General features: G+C 35.1%; 2 protein-coding genes across 2 annotated transcripts in view; one reads left to right on the top strand and one right to left on the bottom strand.

Annotated features, from left to right (window-relative positions):
* npffr2a (neuropeptide FF receptor 2a) overlaps positions 1-19,046 on the top strand; it is a 230,925-nt gene that overhangs the window by 1,288 nt on the left and 210,591 nt on the right. The window lies entirely within an intron of this gene.
* Positions 10,688-19,046, bottom strand: part of gc (GC vitamin D binding protein) — a 45,668-nt gene continuing 37,309 nt past the window's right edge. The window contains 3 exon segments of the mRNA NM_001002568.2: positions 10,688-10,876; positions 13,989-14,088; positions 16,472-16,566. Coding sequence (NP_001002568.2) covers positions 10,835-10,876; positions 13,989-14,088; positions 16,472-16,566 — 237 coding nt within the window. The 3' untranslated portion in view covers positions 10,688-10,834.

Genomic DNA, 19,046 nt, shown 5'->3' with positions numbered 1-19,046 from the left:
TTTTTCCAGACACATTTAGCTGCTAGAAGTTAGTCAGATAACATTTATATGTTCTTCTTAGTCCCGGATTAATAAAGGGACTAAGCCGAAAAGAAAATGAATTAATGAATGAATCCAAAGCCCAGATGGCTTGTTTTGTAATTGAATGTCGGCTATACCACCAGAAGGACGGTTATGGCTTGTCGTGATGTTGACTTGTACCATAGAAAGTCAATCTTTCTTTAATTTTTTGGACTTGGCACTGTGGCACTTGGCACGGAGTGGCACTGTAGCTGTCCAAGGTACTGTTGTATGATTTAAGTTATAGCTTATATAAGGACCAATAAACAAATCAAATGAATGAATTAATAAAATAAATATGGATTCTTAAATGTCGGTATTGTTTTTACTCAAATAATATCAATACGTTTTGACATTTTATTTTATAAAAATAAAATGAGCAATTTTCAACATTTAGCTATAGGCCGTTATATGATTCAGTTAAATATAAGTTGGACATTTATGGGGCTATGTAACATGTTCACGTGTGTGTGTTTTGTTCTTGGTGATCCTTAATATATACTGGGTTGCTGCGCAAAATATTTTCTAAAACGTCAAGCAGGAATGTGTCTACAGTTCATTACGTTAGTTAATTATGAAGACAAAAAAAAATTATTAAAATAACAAAAATAAAATGAAAAAATACAATGATAAAAGAGCAGCATTTAGCTAAATATGATAGTCATTTATTGCTTTATATCCTGATATGTTGTGTGTTGTTTCATATTTGTTTTTTATTTAATTTGATGCATTTGGTATTTAATGTTTGAAAACAGAAAGAAATAACAGCCATCATTTAAATGTTTATATTTTATCATCAAAATGTAGTTGTTTTTTTAACCATTATCAACTTTTGATGTAAAACTGCAATTTTATTAAATTGATTGTGAAATAATTTTAAGTGCTATATTTTATTTTATTTTTTTAATTTATACACATCTATTTTTAATTTTGGCCTGTCCAAAAAAATGCATTTCTTCCACTAATACAAATGCACTATATGTTGTGCCCAATAAAGTGTTGATACTATCTGAATTCTCCTGAAATCTTTTATATCCAGTAGATTATTTGGAGTCTGTGCTTCTGCTATGTTGTGACATCCTTTTAATAGATTTTTAAGGCACATTTGACTGTCCTGAGCAGTGTGGCATGGCAGCATGAACAGATCACAACAGACAGACGTATTTACATCCGTGCGGTTTATGAATATTTTTCCAGACACATTTAGCTGCTAGAAGTTAGTCAGATAACGTTTATATGTTCTTCTTAATGCCAACTGTGTAAAAAATTATTGATGAGATGCTTATGATAAGCCGTTGTTTGTTTACCTTCAAGCTTTGCGTGTGCCTGTGAAACAATCTGTGAGCGCCTGCACACGCACATATTATGAACATCTCGACATGCGAAAGTGATCCTGCGAAAGTTGTTTACAATATTGATCATCCACAGAGTTTGTAATTTAGTCAAATGTTTACAAATACAAGCTCAGCCGTTTAAAGCTCATTTGTGGTGAATGATGTCAGAATTTACCGGTATTTTGGAATGGATGTGTGAATGCTCTTTTCCGGAAAATTTCTGTAACGTCCTCGCCTGTGTGAACAGCACTTTTTTGAATATACCGGTAAAGTCGTTCCAGAAATTTTCCAGATATTTACCGGTATCACTGTGTGAAAGGGGCTAAAGAGTACTGGTATCTGCCCTTCCTTATAGAGCACCTCCCCTAGAAGATAAGTCTGATAAGTGTGATTTTTGACTCTTGTGTCAAGTTTAATTATGTCTCACTGAATGAATTTCTGCTTTCTAGACCAGACTGGTAAAGCAGTCTGCTTGGTATTCTTTTGAGATTTAGGATTCTTTTAAGACTGTGGATATATAGTATAAAGACAGTAATCAAGCTAAAGTAATTGTTGATTGTTAATTGGACAGCCCTTCAGTGTCTATTATGGGTTATGCAAGTGAGACAAGCAGTAGAAGAAAAGTTTGGCACAGATTTGCACCTCTTTATTAAGTCATGGCAGATATTTTGGCATTTCACTTTCTACATACATAAAAAATGTATATAGTGTAGAGAGGGGTGCTGTCCATGGCACTGTCCATCTGTTCAACTTGGCTTTCTTGGCAAAAAAAAAAAAAAAAACAACCACGGAAGGATGACAATTGATCAGAGAAATTATGGTCTGAGGCATTGACTGGGATTGAAGCCTTCCTAAGTTTTTTATATAGGAAAATAGATAGTGGCATGGATAGTGGGAAGGTCGTGGCAACACTTTCTGTATAATCTCACTGATATTCGTGTGCCCTGCACATACTCAACACTGGCTATGTTTACATGGACATCAGCAATATAATTAATTGCCTTAATCTGAATAAGACAATAATAAAATTGTTTACATCAGTTGCTTTTTGAATGATCCTTCCATGTTACTTTTTTATATTACTTACAGTAGTATGATTAATGTCATCACATTACCATTCAATTTTACCCCCATGACAAACTCTGAGGTACTGCATACTGGTTTGAGAATTCTCAACAGTCATTTCCCACTCTCACCATGTGCTCGTACTACTGTTTGTGCTCTCTCGCTTGAAGCCAAACTCATTTGTTTGTCATCAAATGCCTGACAACTGCCATGTGTGCATCTCTTCGCAAAATGTGGCATAATGGTAATAATTTGATTGAGGTGTTTACATGTCTGTACTGCACTTCAATGATGCGACTAAAATAGGATTACCCCACATTATTTAATTTAATTTCTGTTTAGTTTGATAATGACTTTAGTCAGATTAAGGTAATCAAAAATTGTTATTTATATGGTAGACTCTTAGGGTGTACTCACACTAAGCTATTCCAACTCTGCCCAGGCAGGTTTGACAAGTGTGAGTGCTCCGAATCGGGCCCAGGCTTGGATTAATTGGCCGGCCCTGGCCTTGTTAGAAGAGGTGTGACAGAGGGCGGTTAAGGTTGGGCTTTAGTGCAGTATGCTCGTAGTGTGAGTGCAAAGCATGCCTGAGGGCAAAACTGAAGACCCAATGTGAATTTAGGGACCGTTTCATATGGATTTATTAATCATTCTTACTTTTCAATGAACACGGACTGTCATAGTTTATTAAAGATACAAACCCCTACTGCACGTCAGCTGCACCTTCAGCAAACCTCCTAATACATGCAGCACTAAGACTTTTATAAACATCTATGAGCACTAAATGTGCTGGATCTATCAGCAATAAATTTTACAGTGTGTTTCTGCATCCCAAACAACTTAAATAATACAAAACTTTATAACTAAAGCAATCTCCATTATATGGAGCGATTGCCTCTATTGTCTGTTAAACAGTCGCATCATTGATGATGTAAGCGTGCTCAGGCTGAGGGGAACAGTTGCGCATACTCAATGTCTCTCTTTGAAGATTAGTGTTGACCTATGCATCATTTCAGATGCTTTAGTTAAAACTCAGTAGCATATCTTTATATATCATTGCCAAAGGTGGGTCTAGAGAAGTGGGGTTTGTTTTTTTGGAAAGTCAAGAATTACTCCACAACCTGACCTTACTTGGGTCTGCTCTTCATACCTCCCTTAAATGATCTACGATGTGACGCATTAACATAAGGGCTAGGTGTAGCTGAAGCCCATGGAGGAAGGGGGTGCTTGTTTGGCTGATGAATCTATTTGTGCCATGATGCTGGGAAATGACTCTTTGCATTATGGTTTTGCATGTTGATAATGTGAAGTATTACTTTCAGCTTGCTGATTTTCAAAAACAGGGATGGAGCTTAGTGTGGGCAAATGTAGCCCAATCAGAATTTAGAACAGACTTTGGCATTTCTACTCAGCTAAAGATTTATTTATTTATTATTATTATTATTATTTTTAAATCTTAAGGTAAAACCCTATTTAAGGTATTTAGCATACAGCACTTTTTAGGAAGTATTGCAAATGTAATTTTGCTGATTTTGGCAGCCTGTTTGAAATACCATGACTCTTGTTATTTGTACCTTTATGTCAGAGTGTAGGTGAATTATATAAAATAAGCCTGCTCCCAGGTAGGATTGATAGACCTGTTGTTATACCAACAGCTCTCAGAATAATTATGAAGAACAATACTATACTGGATTGTGTCAAATTGTCAATAACCAATTCCAGCTAAATGGGTAATCTACAGTATGTACAAAGAACAGACCCCTGTTCTGAGGCTGAATTGTAAATAACAGAGTACAAATAATCATGCAGTTCATAAAACCTGCTCAGTGGCATTATGCACTGTCTGACAAAATCCCAGCTGATTATAGTTCACACTCTGTTCAAGCTTCCTTCTTATGCCTAGTTCAGACTGCGTGATTTTAGCCCGATTTTGGCTCGTCGACAGGTTTTGAGAAATCGCTGACAAATGCCTGAAATCACAGGCAAATCGATGCTCGTGCACTTGAGTGACAATCACACAGTATGAACTATCAAAGACGCGATCTGAAAGAATCGCCGATGCTTGTGAGATATTTAGCATGCTAAATATCTGGAGCTGACGGCGATTCAAATCACGGCGTGTGAATTGAGTTTGACTGAAAATAACATCAGCCATCGCCTACAGCAAATGAGAGAGCAGCTTTCACTTGTGTGTGCGTCTGTGTATACCTGCTGCAGGCCAGCGGGAGGCTGGGGGAGAAGTTAAAAGCGCTCTTTTTCGGTTTATTTGGACCCACGAAATGAAGGAAAAAATAGTGGAGGTTTGACAGGACTCAGGAGCAACCGTGTCTGTTTGACATTTTATACAGAAAGAAATTAGTTTATTATCAACGTTGAAGAGAAATGGCTAATTCCCTTTAAACCCAGGTGAGCAAATATGTACATTTTATACCCCATTAAAGGCTTCTTTCTCATTATGTAGTTCATAACAAAAGATATACTACGTGTTTTTGGCTGTGACACGTAGTTTGGACGAAGTTGTCTGCGATTCTTCCTATAGTAAAGTCATGCAATGTGAATGTCCCTGTCGCCAATCCATCTTGCAGTGTAAACAAAGCAGCGACGAAACGCTAGCCCAGATATTCATGCAGTGTGTGAAAACATCTGTGACACGACTACTTTGAAAATCATGCAGTCTGAACTCGGCATTAGTCACTGCTGAATGTTACAGCAGAATGAGGAGTTAGTTTACTTACACTACAACATTTAAATATGAGTGGCAGTCACACATCTAAACATATATATATATATATATATATATATATATATATATATATATATATATATATATATATATATATATATATATATATATAATTTATTTATTTTTTCTGCAATGAAATACAAGTCAAAGTTAATTTGAAAATTAGTACGTTTTTAGCTTCTTCCATACTGTCTCAACTTTTTTGATTTGGAGTTGAATTCAATTTTGTCAACACAGCAAATTCTGACACGTCTGATCAGGAATTTATATTACAGAGAACAGTGTAGAGATGTAGTCTATCTAATAAAGAGGCCAGTAAAAATGTAAATATACATAGCTTACAGCCAGTAAACAGCAAAACTCAACATATAAATTTCATTTCTTTTCATGTAAAACAATACACAGTCCATTATGTTTTCATTTTCTCTCCAGTTGTCCACATATTCTGGCTTTGTAGCAGACAGGAGTGAATCCTAGAGCTACAGACGGTCTGTCTTTTCATTTCTGAAGTAGAGACAGAACATGCTTTTGGACTTCTAATAATAATAATAATAATAATAATAATAATAATAATAATATTAATATTAATAATCATCATCATTTCAAAATGTTCTCTAGAATATATATATATATATATATATATATATATATATATATATATATATATATATATATATATATATATATATATATATATATATATATATATATATATATGCATAATGTTTCACTCAACATGGGAACTACTTTAATTCTTTAAAAACTAAAAGACTAAAACTATATATATATATATATATATATAAACTAAAACTAAAACTATATATATATATATATATATATATATATATATATATATATATATATGCATAATGTTTCACTCAACATGGGAACTACTTTAATTCTTTAAAAACTAAAACTACTTTAAGTCCAAAAGCAACTCAATATGATTCAAACTGAGATAAACAGATGTGAAAAGAGCTAAGATGATGTCTTTTTACTGCAGTGTTTTGAACTGGGTAAAAGAAAAAAATACTGGAGCTGATGTTTACATCTGTACTGGTGGAGCAGTTAAGAAAATGTTCCAAGACCCTTATGGGACCAAAACAAGCCCTGAGCACCTTGAATGAGTATTGCATGATGATTGCACAAGAATACCTTTGAGAAAAACTAAATAATATGTCTTTGTGTTGCTGATGGTGTGGGTGAAATGCAGTATCTAAACCCTCCTTAGATGTAAAGTTTGTATGGGGGTGTTAAGAAGCACATGCATTAATGGTTGTATTCAAATTAAGTTGTTACTTATTGGAAGCTGTATATCTGTGTGCACTGTTTTATAGTAAAAATGATTTAAAGCATGATGCTGTAAGGAAGTCTCTATAAAATATTAGACCCTGAGAACTGTTATGGAATTTCACAAGGTAAGACCACGAGAATTGTCAGGCACAAAAACAACAGACTTTATAATGTGAGAAGAAGATTAGCTAGGAAACCGGTTGTTCAAATGTCTAAAGCCGCTCTTCCACAATCGTGCCAAAGCATTCAAAGAACACTTCAGTACAGTTGTTTCTGAACTGAGCCTGGAATGGCGCAGCACGATTACAAACTGTTCCCGGCCCGTAATTCTCAGCACAGTTAGACGACCGTACTGAACTATGCCAACAGATTATGTGTGAATATTTTCTGTCAAATCTTAAGATAATAAAATAGCCTATTGTTTTATTGATGGCTAGAGCTTGATTAATTTTATTGATATCCTACTATCAATGGGACCTTTACTTTGCTTTGACTGAGCGTGAGTTTATTGCATGCAGCGCTGTTAGCACAAAACCTCGCTCTGATCCAGGTGAGAACTTTACCACCGACCACATGCTCTGCTGAAAGACTTTTTTTTTTTCTGTTGCACATCAAAAAAAAGACAAAGATCACAATTCACAACATCCTACAGTATATCCATGGAATACAAACTTGCAGACTCTTGAACAACGAGAAAATAAATTGCACTTTTTAATTCAAAGCCCGGAGACGCAGTGGCGCATTAGGTAGTGCTGTCACCTCACATCAAGAAGGTTGCTGGTTTGAGCCTCGGCTGGGTCAGTTGGCGTTTCTGTGTGGAGTTTGCATGTTCTCCCTGTGTTCCCGTGGGTTTCCTCCGAATGCTCCGGTTTCCCTCACAGTTCAAAGACATGCGGTACAGGTGAATTGGGTAGGCTAAATTGTCCATAGTGTATGTTTGTGAATGAGTGTGTGTGCATGCTACCCAGAGATGGGTTGCGGCTAGAAGGGCATTTGCTGCGTAAAAACGAGCTGGATAAGTTGGCGGTTCATTACGCTGTGGCAACCCCGGATTAATAAAGGGACTAAGCCGAAAAGAAAATGAATTAATGAATGAATCCAAAGCCCAGATGGCTTGTTTTGTAATTTAATGTCGGCTATACCACCAGAAGGACGGTTATGGCTTGTTGTGATGTCGACTTGTACCATAGAAAGTCAATCTTTCTTTAATTTTTTGGACTTGTCACTGTGGCACTTGGCACGGAGTGGCACTGTAGCTGTCCAAGGTACTGTTGTATGATTTAAGTTAAAGCTTATATAAGCACCAATAAACAAATCAAATGAATGAATTAATAAAATAAATATGGATTCTTAAATGTCGGTATTGTTTTTACTCAAATAATATCAATACGTTTTGACATTTTATTTTATAAAAATAAAATGAGCAATTTTCAACATTTAGCTATAGGCCGTTATATGATTCAGTTAAATATAAGTTGGACATTTATGGGGCTATGTAACATGTTCACGTGTGTGTGTTTTGTTCTTGATGATCCTTAATATATACTGGGTTGCTGCGCAAAATATTTTCTAAAACGTCAAGCAGGAATGTGTCTACAGTTCGTTAGTTAATTATGAAGACAAAAAAAAATTATTAAAATAACAAAAATAAAATGAAAAAATACAATGATAAAAGAGCAGCATTTAGCTAAATATGATAGTCATTTATTGCTTTATATCCTGATATGTTGTGTGTTGTTTCATATTTGTTTTTTATTTAATTTGATGCATTCGGTATTTAATGTTTGAAAACAGAAAGAAATAACAGCCATCATTTAAATGTTTATATTTTATCATCAAAATGTAGTTGTTTTTTTAACCATTATCAACTTTTGATGTAAAACTGCAATTTTATTAAATTGATTGTGAAATAATTTTAGGTGCTATATATTTTTTTATTTTTTAATTTAGACACATCTATTTTTTAATTTTGGCCTGTCCAAAAAAATGCATTTCTTCCACTAATACAAATGCACTATATGTTGTGCCCAATAAAGTGTTGATACTATCTGAATTCTCCTGAAATCTTTTATATCCAGTAGATTATGTGGAGTCTGTGCTTCTGCTATGTTGTGACATCCTTTTAATAGATTTGTAAGGCGCATTTGACTGTCCTGAGCAGTGTGGCATGGCAGCATGAAGACCTTTTAATCATTTAATCACTAATATTAGCAAGTTGTATGGAAATGACTAAATTAACTACTCTTTTAGGATGAGTGAGCAGGAGGAAAGCGGACTAATTGGCTGTTAGATAACCCTGCATCCTTCCTCTGACTAATTTCAGAGTGTCCGTGAGAAGAAACTCAACCCGTGAGAGTGGAACTTTAAGCGCTGTTTAGTCCCTAATGAACGTACAACTAAAAAGAATGGGATCAGATATAAATCAAAACTCTAAGTTGAGTCATAAACAATGAATGTGATACGTTCTTACAATTAGAAATACAGTCTAAATGTGACGGTCACTTAAAATTGGAGTCAAATTAAATTTTGAGCTGAAAAACGAATATAAATCAATTCTAATAAATAACAGAATTTTTAAGAAGCGCTAAAAGGCTTATACGCATTTAACCTTTAACCATGCTTTTAGTTTCATCATTGGGCAAATAGATGGAGTTTTACATTACATTTTACAAGCACACACACACACACACACACACACACACACACACACACACAGGGGTTAGACCAGTGGTTCTCAAACTGTGATACCGGGCTTCCTTCTAGAGGTACGCGGAGGAATCAAATATGAAATATGTGCATATGCTACATATATTTCAAAATGTATCAAAATTATTTATTTATGAATATGACATATAATAATATTTATTATATGACATTTAGCCTATATTTCCGAGGTCCAGGCCACATGTTCAGGTGTTAATGAATTGGTTACTATATGTTAATACTTTTAAGTACAGCACTTTTCTTTTTAAGTTTTACACATTTTAATTTAAATGTTGGCTCTTTTAGTTTGTTTTTTTTACATATAAGCACAGTACCGTGTTGACGTTTAGACTATTTATGTTTAAAGTGGCTGACAATAATAAATATTCTTAATAATAGGAATTAATCTGCCACGTTTTTGAAGTGTGCAGTACTGTAGCTGCTTTACTGGGCTTACTATGCTATTGTATTTCAATACTGCTCATTGTGGTGGTACTTGGAGAGACAATTTTTATCTGACGTGGTACTTGATGAAAAAAGTTTGAGGACCACTGGGTTAAACAATGAAACTTTGACTTTTGAGATATTGTTTTTTGATTTTGTACGCATACCAGCCTGTTGTTGGAGAAACCCAAAACTAAACTATGACTTTTTATGATGCTTCATAGGAGCTCTTTAATGAACATAATGAATTTAACCAATTTTAGAATTAGATTGTAATTATAAAATGTGGGAAAAGCACTGTGAATACTTTCCAGATGAACTGTACAAATTGAACACACACATTAAAGGATAACATTTGTAGTTTATCTAGTAGTCTCCTCTACTTAGAATTAACCGAGCATATTTCCAAACACATGCACATTTCAGATATTATGTTCTCAGCACAATAGGGAGCAGAGCTTTCAGTCGCTCTGCTTCCAAACTCTGGAATTCTCTTCCGCCTGACAGCTGCAACATTCACTCTCTCTTTCTGTTTAAATCCAGACTTATAACTCATTAGTTCAAAATAACTGTACTTCATTCTGTATTATGTCTTTGTATTTTATAATCTTCTCTGTTTTTATACTGTTGGTTTATTTTTTATTGTATTGTGTATATGCTGTACATAGTAACAGTGGCCTCACCCAAAACTTTTGCTATTGGTTGAGCTGCAAATGACAAATTTGATGTTTAATGGTCTTTTAATGACGCTCTCCATTTACACCAAGACTTGGATATTCACAGCAGTCAATAAATAACAACCAGGTAAAATAATTAACTGCTAACCACTTCAATAAGAAAGAAATAGTAATTCTAATGTAAATGTGAAGGAGTTGTGCAGTCTCTGATGAAACACCATGGCAACAAACAGAACCATCTTACTGTGGACGTTGTTATGCTGCTAGAAAAGGTTATTCATACAGAAACATAATACAATTACACTGCAAATGCCACAAGCCTCCTGAGCTAAAAGAGCAAACTGAACAGAGAAAACAAACAAACACTCTTTGAAGCAAGTGAAAAGTTTATTTAAAGAGAATAAAGCATCTCAGATGGCGAGAGGCATGACATTTCCTATTGGAGAAGGAATTCAGGCGATCTCTTCATCCAGCTCAATTGCTGGAGCTCAAAAAGATGTTTGAAGAGCAAGTCCTTAAGCAGCACTGTCATCATCATATTTAATAACCTCCTCTGTCTGAAACAGAAAACATGAGCTTTAATCAAACCTCGGCTTAATAACTGTTTGAAAGTATTAAATTAAAATCAGCATTCCGAAACCTCATCTGATCTTTTTGCCCTGAAGATGAACCTCATTTTGGGTTTAAACTCTGGGTGTTCCGGCTTCACCCACAGTACAAAGACATGCACTATAATTGAAATTGAATCATCTAAATAGGCCGTAGAGTGTGTGCTTATGTGAATAATAAGAGCGTGTATGAGAGAGGTATTGGGTTGTAGCTGCAAGGGCATTCGCTGTGTAAAACATATGACAGAGTAGTTGGTGGTTCATTCCGCTGTATTGAACCATGTTAAATCAGGGACTAAGCAGAAAAGTAATAATGAATGAATATGTAGGAGCCATTTGTTTATTTCATTTAAAGGTATGTGTTGTTAATCTTGATTTCTTTTATGTTGGAGATTTGCACCCCCTGCAGGCCAGAGGAAGCTTAAAAGGCCTGGGTGTGGCCTACTGGAGAAGGGCCTGCTGGGAGGACATGGTCTTTAGACCTTACCTTCAGTGTTTGATGACCAAAGTCGTTTGATTTAGTTCATTTCATATCAGTTTTTTGTTCAACTACCTCAGCAATAAACAGCCACAAATGAAGACTTGATGTTCTATGTAATTTTTGCTAAGGAAGCTTCTAAATCCCTCAGCAGACCCAAGATGTGATTAATTTGAAACTTTGATCAAGGATAGTCACAACAGAATGTATACACTCACTTTATTAGGTACGCCCTACTAGTACCGGGTTGAACCCCCTTTTGCCAATAGAACTGCCCTAATCCTTCATGGCATAGATTCAACAAGGTACTGACAATATTCTTTTCAGAGATTTTGGTCTATTTTGACATGATAGCAGCACACAGTTGCTGGAGATTTGTCGGCTGCACATCCATGATGTGAATCCCCAGTTCCACCACAACCTAAAGATACTCTATTGTATTGATGTCTGGTGACTGTGGAGGCCAGTTGAGTACAGTGAATTCATTGTCATCTTCAAGAAACCAGTTTGAGATGATTCACACTTTATGACATGGCATGTTATCCTGCTGGAAGTATCCATCAGAAGATGGGTACACTGTGGTTTTGCAAAGGGTTGGAGATGGTCAGCAATACTACTTAGGTAGGCTGTGGCATTGACACAATGCTCAATTAGTACTAATGGGTCCAGAGTGTGCCAAGAAAATACCCCCCACACCATTACACCACTACCAGCCTGAACCGTTTATACAAGGCAGGATGGATCCATGCTTCCATGTTGTTGACACCAAATTCTGACCCTACCATACGAATGTTGCAGCAGAAATGAACACTTAGACCGGGCAATGGTTTTCTTATCTTCTATCATGCAATTTAGGTTTAGCCTTGGTTTCCTGTTTTTAGGAGACAGGAATGGAACCTGGTGTAGTCTTCTGCTGCTGTAATTCATCCACCTCAAGGTTGGATAGTGGCATTCAGAGATGCCTCGGTTGTAATAATTGGCTATTTGTGTTACTGAAGTCTCTCTATCAGCTGGAAGCAGTCTGGCCATTCTACTCTGACTTCAGGCTTGTCAGACTACTCTCTGTAAACCCTAGAGACTACTGTGTGAGAAAATCCCAGTTGATCAGCAATTTCAAAAATACAGACCAGCCAGTCTGGGAACCATGCCACATTTAAAGTCACTTAAATTACCTTTGAACTGCAGCAGACCGTACTGACCTTGTCTACATTGCTAAATGTATTGAGTTGCTGCCATGTGATCGGCTGATTAGAAATTTGCGTTAACGAGCAGTTGGACTGGTTTACCTAATAAAGGGTCCGTTGAGAGTATTTGTGTGTTGTTTGTCTCTCTGTGTGTGTGTGTGTGTGTGTGTGTGTGTGTGTGTGTGTGTATTTATTTATAAAATTTTACTAAAAAAAACAATAATTCTAATATATGTGTAAATATTTGAAGTTGTATACTGAAAATAACAGCATTTAGATGCTAAATAGCTAAACAGTATGCACTAATACACTGAAAAAAAATTATTCAAAGATGATCCCTTGGAATTATTGTTTTTTAAGTTAAGTGGCTGTAAAAAATTTATTTGGGCTGAACTTAAACAAATTAAGTTGAATATTACTTAATTTAATTTGTTTGTTTAAATAAAAAAATATATATAAATAGTTTGCAACAAATTTGCAGAAATGATTTTTTTTCAGTGTATCTTTTTAAGTGTAAATGAGTACCAAATGTATGACATTCATTTACAGCTGAAGTCAGAATTATTAGACCGCTTTATTTTTTTCCCCAATTTCCCAATTTCTCTTATCAGAGAGCAGATTTTTTTGCAACACATTCATAAACATAATAGTTTTAGATTTTATTTAGAATTAGATTTATTTCATCTTTGCCATGCTGACAGTAAATAATATTTGACTTGATATTTTTCAAGACACTTCTATACAGCTTAAGGTGACGTTTAAAAGGCTAAACTCGAGTAATTAGGTTAACTAGGCAGGTTAGGGTAATTAGGCAAGTTTTTGTATAACAATGGTTTGTTCTGTAGACTATCGAAAACAAAAATAGCTTTAAGGGGCTGAAATTTTTTTCCCTAAAATGGTGTTTAAAATTTTTAAAACCGCTTTCATTCTTGCCTAAATAAAACAAATTTGACTTTCTCCAGAAGAAAAAATATTATCAGACATACTGTGAAAATTTGCTTGCTCTATTAAACATAATTTGGAAATTTTAAAAAAGAAGAAAAAAATTAAAGGGGGCTAATAATTCTGACGTTAACTGTACACTATAAAAAAAAGGAAAATAAATCTCTGATCTGTTATGTGATGTGAAAAGAAATGTAATGTGTTTGTTGAACATGTGCCCTAAATCAGTTTGATTGTGATCAAAATTCTCATGCGCCTTTTACTCCCTATAGCCAACTGCTGTTGCTGATAAATGGACATTATTTGCAACTTGAATCCTAACCTTGCACTAGTGAGTGAAGTCAGTAAGTGTGCTATTTGCACTCAATGTAAACAGAAGCTTGGTAACTTCATTACAGTACTCCAGTGACTCATGGCTAAAAGTTTCCAAAAAGCAGTAGTAGGTTATTGTGCTCACCAGTTTCTGACACAGTTGTGCCGGTGAGAGCTTGGAACAGCAGGACGAGGCCCAAGAAACCCATGCTTGTTTGCGAGTCTCTCCTCCCTCCTTCTGCATTCTGCAGGACATCAAAAGGTAAACACTTTACAATAACAGGACATTAAAAATGATGTGTTAATATGTAAACTAAACATTACTTAATTATGAACTGATAATGAGTTAAAGCATGCGCTAATCATGAACTAACTCTAACTACAACACAAGTTCAGTGAATAACGGCTACCTTAATTATTTGTTAGTACAAGATTGTTTGTTTTTTAATGTATTAATTACTCCATTAGTTTACGCTTAATTTAACCACTATGAACTCATGATATGTTAATATATAATTATATCATGACTTTACTTTGAGGGGCACATCATCATTAACTAATTTTTATACTCATGAACACTTTATGCACGTCCGTCTAGTGTGTTTACACTGAATAACAATAGAAAAGTGTTCTGTCAACATCAACAGTTTGTTCATGGGTAGTTAAGGATGAATTAATGATAGTGTGTCCTTCCAAGTAAAGTCATGGCATAATTATACATCAGCAGCTCATGAGTTCATTTAGCTTAAAGTTAAATGTTAGCTAATGCATGAATTAATAATAAATTAAGTAATACATACATTAATGTGCCCATTATTCGCACATGAACTCCTGTGACTCATGTTGTAGTTAAAGTAAGTTCATGATTAGCTCATGCCTTAACTCATCATTAGTTCAAAATAATGTTTAGTTTACATGTTAACACATCATTATTCATGTACTGTTACTGTAGAGTCTTACCATTAAAAGTAACCAGCTCCAACATTTCATAGCCCCTGCCATTAAGCTACATCTACAGATAATGAGCTTTTCTAGTCTAAAGGCCTGTTCACACCAGGTATGATATCTATAAATGTAAATATAACAATAATTGTCTTTTTATCCACACTGTCAAAAGATAAACATCTCGACAAAAAAAAAAATCTTTATATTTAATGTGATTTAATTCAGCATTATTCCCTTGTACATCCCAACAGATGTCCTCAGTGTGCTACTAGCTCATGTGACATGTGAAAATGTATTTAAAAATGTATTCATCTGAAAGATTTTAGTGATCACAGTCAACTACTTTCCTCAATATTTTTTAAAGGAGGCAACACAAACTAGATACCAGATAATCCTTTTTATTTTAATACTAGACCGGCTTGCATAATGTCCATGTATTTATATGATTCTTTCCCATGATATTACTAATAAATACTAAGTAAATGGTATTCTAGATCGTCATTAACTTTAAATAATCTTTAAAAAGACCACTGTAATCCCTAATGTTGTCTTTACTTATACAAATGAGTAAAGTTGACTGAATGTAACTTTTAAAATTTTGCATTTTGGTCCACTTAAAAATATGAGTTAATTTAACTTATGTACCAGGACAATGCATAAACTTAAGATTTCAAGTGTAGTGAGCTCAAAATCATAATTAATCCTTAAGGTCATTTTCACAAATGTAGTCTTGACTGTAAAATACTAATATGTGCAACCTTTTAATTGCAAGGTATTTTTAAATCAGAAAACAAATGGTTTCAGGTATCATTATTGATCATAATGTGAATAAATGGCTACTTATTTTTTGTTTAAAATGTATTTGCCGGTTTTGTAGATAATACTTAAATTGTTCAGTTCACCAAACTGAATGCTAAGTTTGGTGAACTGAACAATTTAAGTATAGTCTACAAAACTGGCAAGTTAAATAAACTTAAATATGCCAATTTTGGGAGACTCCATTACAAAAAAAAAAAAATTGAGGCAACGAGTTTACTCGATCAATATAGTTCAGTCAACTTATTAGGGTTTTCAGTGAGTTATTAACAGAGCTTCTCCACAGTGTAGTCCATAGCTTTTAAGTTGTGTGAATCCATCCTATTTCAACGGATTGTGAGCAGTGGCAGATTTAGGCTTGGGCAATATGGGTAGTCGCTCAAGGCAGCATCGCAAGTTTGCGACAGTACTGATTCTGGGTAACACTTTACAATAAGGTTGTGATAGTTAATGTTACGTTATTTGTTCATGTTTAGTGCATGCTAATTAATGAAAATAGAGTTGTGCATTGTTAGTTAACTTAAGGTGCATTAACTAATGTTAGCAAGCACAAATTTGGATGTTACTAATGCATAAGTACATGTTGAAGTAGGATTAATAAATGCTATTCAAATATTGTGCATAATTAGTTCATGATAGTAAATACGTTAACTAATGAAACTCTATTGTAAATTGTGACCCGATTCTGACTGGCTGTCATTGTTTTAACATTTGTCAGCTGAGAATAAAATAGTTCTGAAAGTCATGGTCTGATCGCTGCTGTTGTTCTACGTACATCCAGAATGATTTTAGGTGTAGAACTCTTCTTTGATTGTAATCTTTATTTGTTATTGCGCTTGGTGTGAATGCACCCTAACTGTAACTTACAGAGTTGTGAACGCTGGCAAATCCAGTTTGGAGTACTGCGAGCAAGTGTCATCCAACTTGGACAGAAAGGCTGTAGTCTTTTCCAATGTGCTCTCCTGTTTGATAAAATTTAAGAGAGGGCGAGAAAAAAATAAAAATAAAAGAACAGTTTGACCAGTAATACAACCTCTTAAAACCATTAATGTATCTTCCTCGCCAATGTTCAAAGCAGCTCAAGCGGTGGGAGAGAAGAAGGGAGAGTAACGTCTCGCTGTTTGACAATTTGGGTTTGGCTGGCACTTGGTGGGTACAAAGAGCAGCCTGTCGCTCTGAATTAATTGAAATCACGCAACGCTGTCTCAGCTGGTGAACCATCTTAGTTGGTGCATGCTAATGATGCGAGTTCATTTTCAGGGTGTACGTTTAGTCCCTTCAATTAGATGCTCACACCAGCCAATCTTCTCACTTCACCATTTACTGCATACAACAAACAGAACGGAAAGGATAATTGGAGGATGGAAAACGGCAGCATGCATTAGATTAGGCTGCCTGTAAGATTTTAACATCATTTTTGAAATTGAAAAGAAGTGCTAGTTATGAAATTTAAGATAAGGTTTAAAGTTATTTTACTTAACACTCTGTACAAAACTGTGTTCCTTCATGTGGCTTTTGTATTATTGTCAAAAACGCATTGGAATCCATTAGCATAACATCTCAGAGCTCCGAACAAAGCAATCCCAATCTCAAAAATGAAATGAGGCTTCACAGCAAAATTAAGGCTCTCATTGTCAAGTCAGAGTGTCATTGTGCTAGCGAATCATCTAGACATGCATCAGAAAGATCGAAGCCTCTCACTATAGCCATCTACCCAGGGTTTCAGCTATCTTACAGTTAAATAAGCAATCTGAAGAATGGCTTGGTTGTGTAATTCCAATAACCAAAACCTGCTGCTAAAAACAAAACATTTTTAAATCAGCTTGTTATGAAACAAGCTCTCCTGTCTTGGATCACACACGGGTACAGCACATGTCAGTTTCAGGCAAGTCTGGCTCTTAAAGAACTGAAAATGCTTTCATAAATACTTTACAAAGATGCTTTTTAGAAATACACTTCAAGAAATACTTGAGAAAAATATTTAATGTATACTTTTGCTCAATCTTCTGACTGAATTATACAGAAAGTATAAGTGAACGACAGAAAACTACTGTGCTGTCAGTATTTTTTTTCTAAAAGAGCATTTTTATCAGCCTTCTATGTTTATTTTCAGTCATTTCAAGAAAAAGAGAAAAAGGCTAATTTTAGAAAAAAAAATAAGGCATTAAGAGCCTTCATCTGGGGCATTGAATAATTACGCCTTTAATGGTGCTTGTGCGCTCATGCTACCCACTTGGCATACATCGCCCCAAATGCATAACTAATTAATCTTCTGTAGTGTGCTATATACATATCCCCTAATGTCATTACAACATAACTCGTTGTGAATTACTAATATGTAATATCTAGGTTACAGATATAACCCTTGTTTCCTGAAGGAGGGATTTGAGACGTTATGTCTTGTTACCACAGGGGCTGAATAGCCAGCGGAATGCAGTTGAAGAAACCTGATGTGTAATCTCATATGTGCACCTTATGTATCCATAATTATGGGAGTGGCTCCTAATGCAGATTGGTCATGCCATTTTCATTGCCATTTCATTGGTCCATTTTCATACAACTCAGAATGATTTGTCTTGTAAGCCAGGGGTTCCCAAACTTCCAGGACACATCTAGGCAATTAATTCAATCTTAAGACTCACCATACTATTTTAATATTGAAAATGGGTAAAACATGTATCCATTCAAAGCAGTGAAAAATATATGGTGTGTGGCTTTTTTAATTTTGCGATTCGATATGCACAAAATGAGGCTCAAAGTGCTTTTTGTGGGATGCTGGCTGTAATGTGATCAGTTTTTTTGTTGACGAAGATACTCTTCTTTTTTTAAAAGAGAATATGATCAACCTTTGTTGACATTTGCAGAATGTTTTGTTGTCAGGTGGCGTTTAAGTTTTAAGGGTTTCATGCTAGCACTTGCAAGCTTTTCTAAGCATAAAAGACAATGCAGGACTACCTCACCCTCTGGACCTCTGCCAGCAATAAAACTAAGATCGAGGTAGGACTGATCATATTTTCTGTGTGGCTCCTTTTTAGATTTGGTTTAATCTGAAGATGTATCAGAATTCTGCGACGCCTTTGGTAAAATGGAAAAGTTTTTAAAACCAAACACTTGGCGGCTGCGGTCATGAGTGCTGCTCGCTACTGACATAGACACATGACAGTTCAACACAAATGAATCTGACTGATTCATTTAATGAAGGCTGATTCAGACTGTTTCAGCTTATGTGTTTTAACCTAAATTATTTATATGAAAAACGGAATTGTCTCTAAAGAGTCGTTCGCTCAATATCATACTGGTTTTGATTTACTGCAACGTAAATATAGCTTCAGCTAAGTGATGTTGCGCGACCCACCTTTCCTCACAGTGCGACCCACTAGTGGGTCACGGCCCACAGTTAGATAACCCCTGTTCTAAGCAAATCCTTTAATGTCTTAATATA

This window comes from Danio rerio, chromosome 5, assembly GCF_049306965.1.
Source record: "Danio rerio strain Tuebingen ecotype United States chromosome 5, GRCz12tu, whole genome shotgun sequence".
Taxonomy (NCBI): domain Eukaryota; kingdom Metazoa; phylum Chordata; class Actinopteri; order Cypriniformes; family Danionidae; genus Danio; species Danio rerio.
The sequence above is the reverse complement of the archived record's forward strand: the minus strand, read 5'-3'. Positions and strand labels throughout refer to the sequence as shown.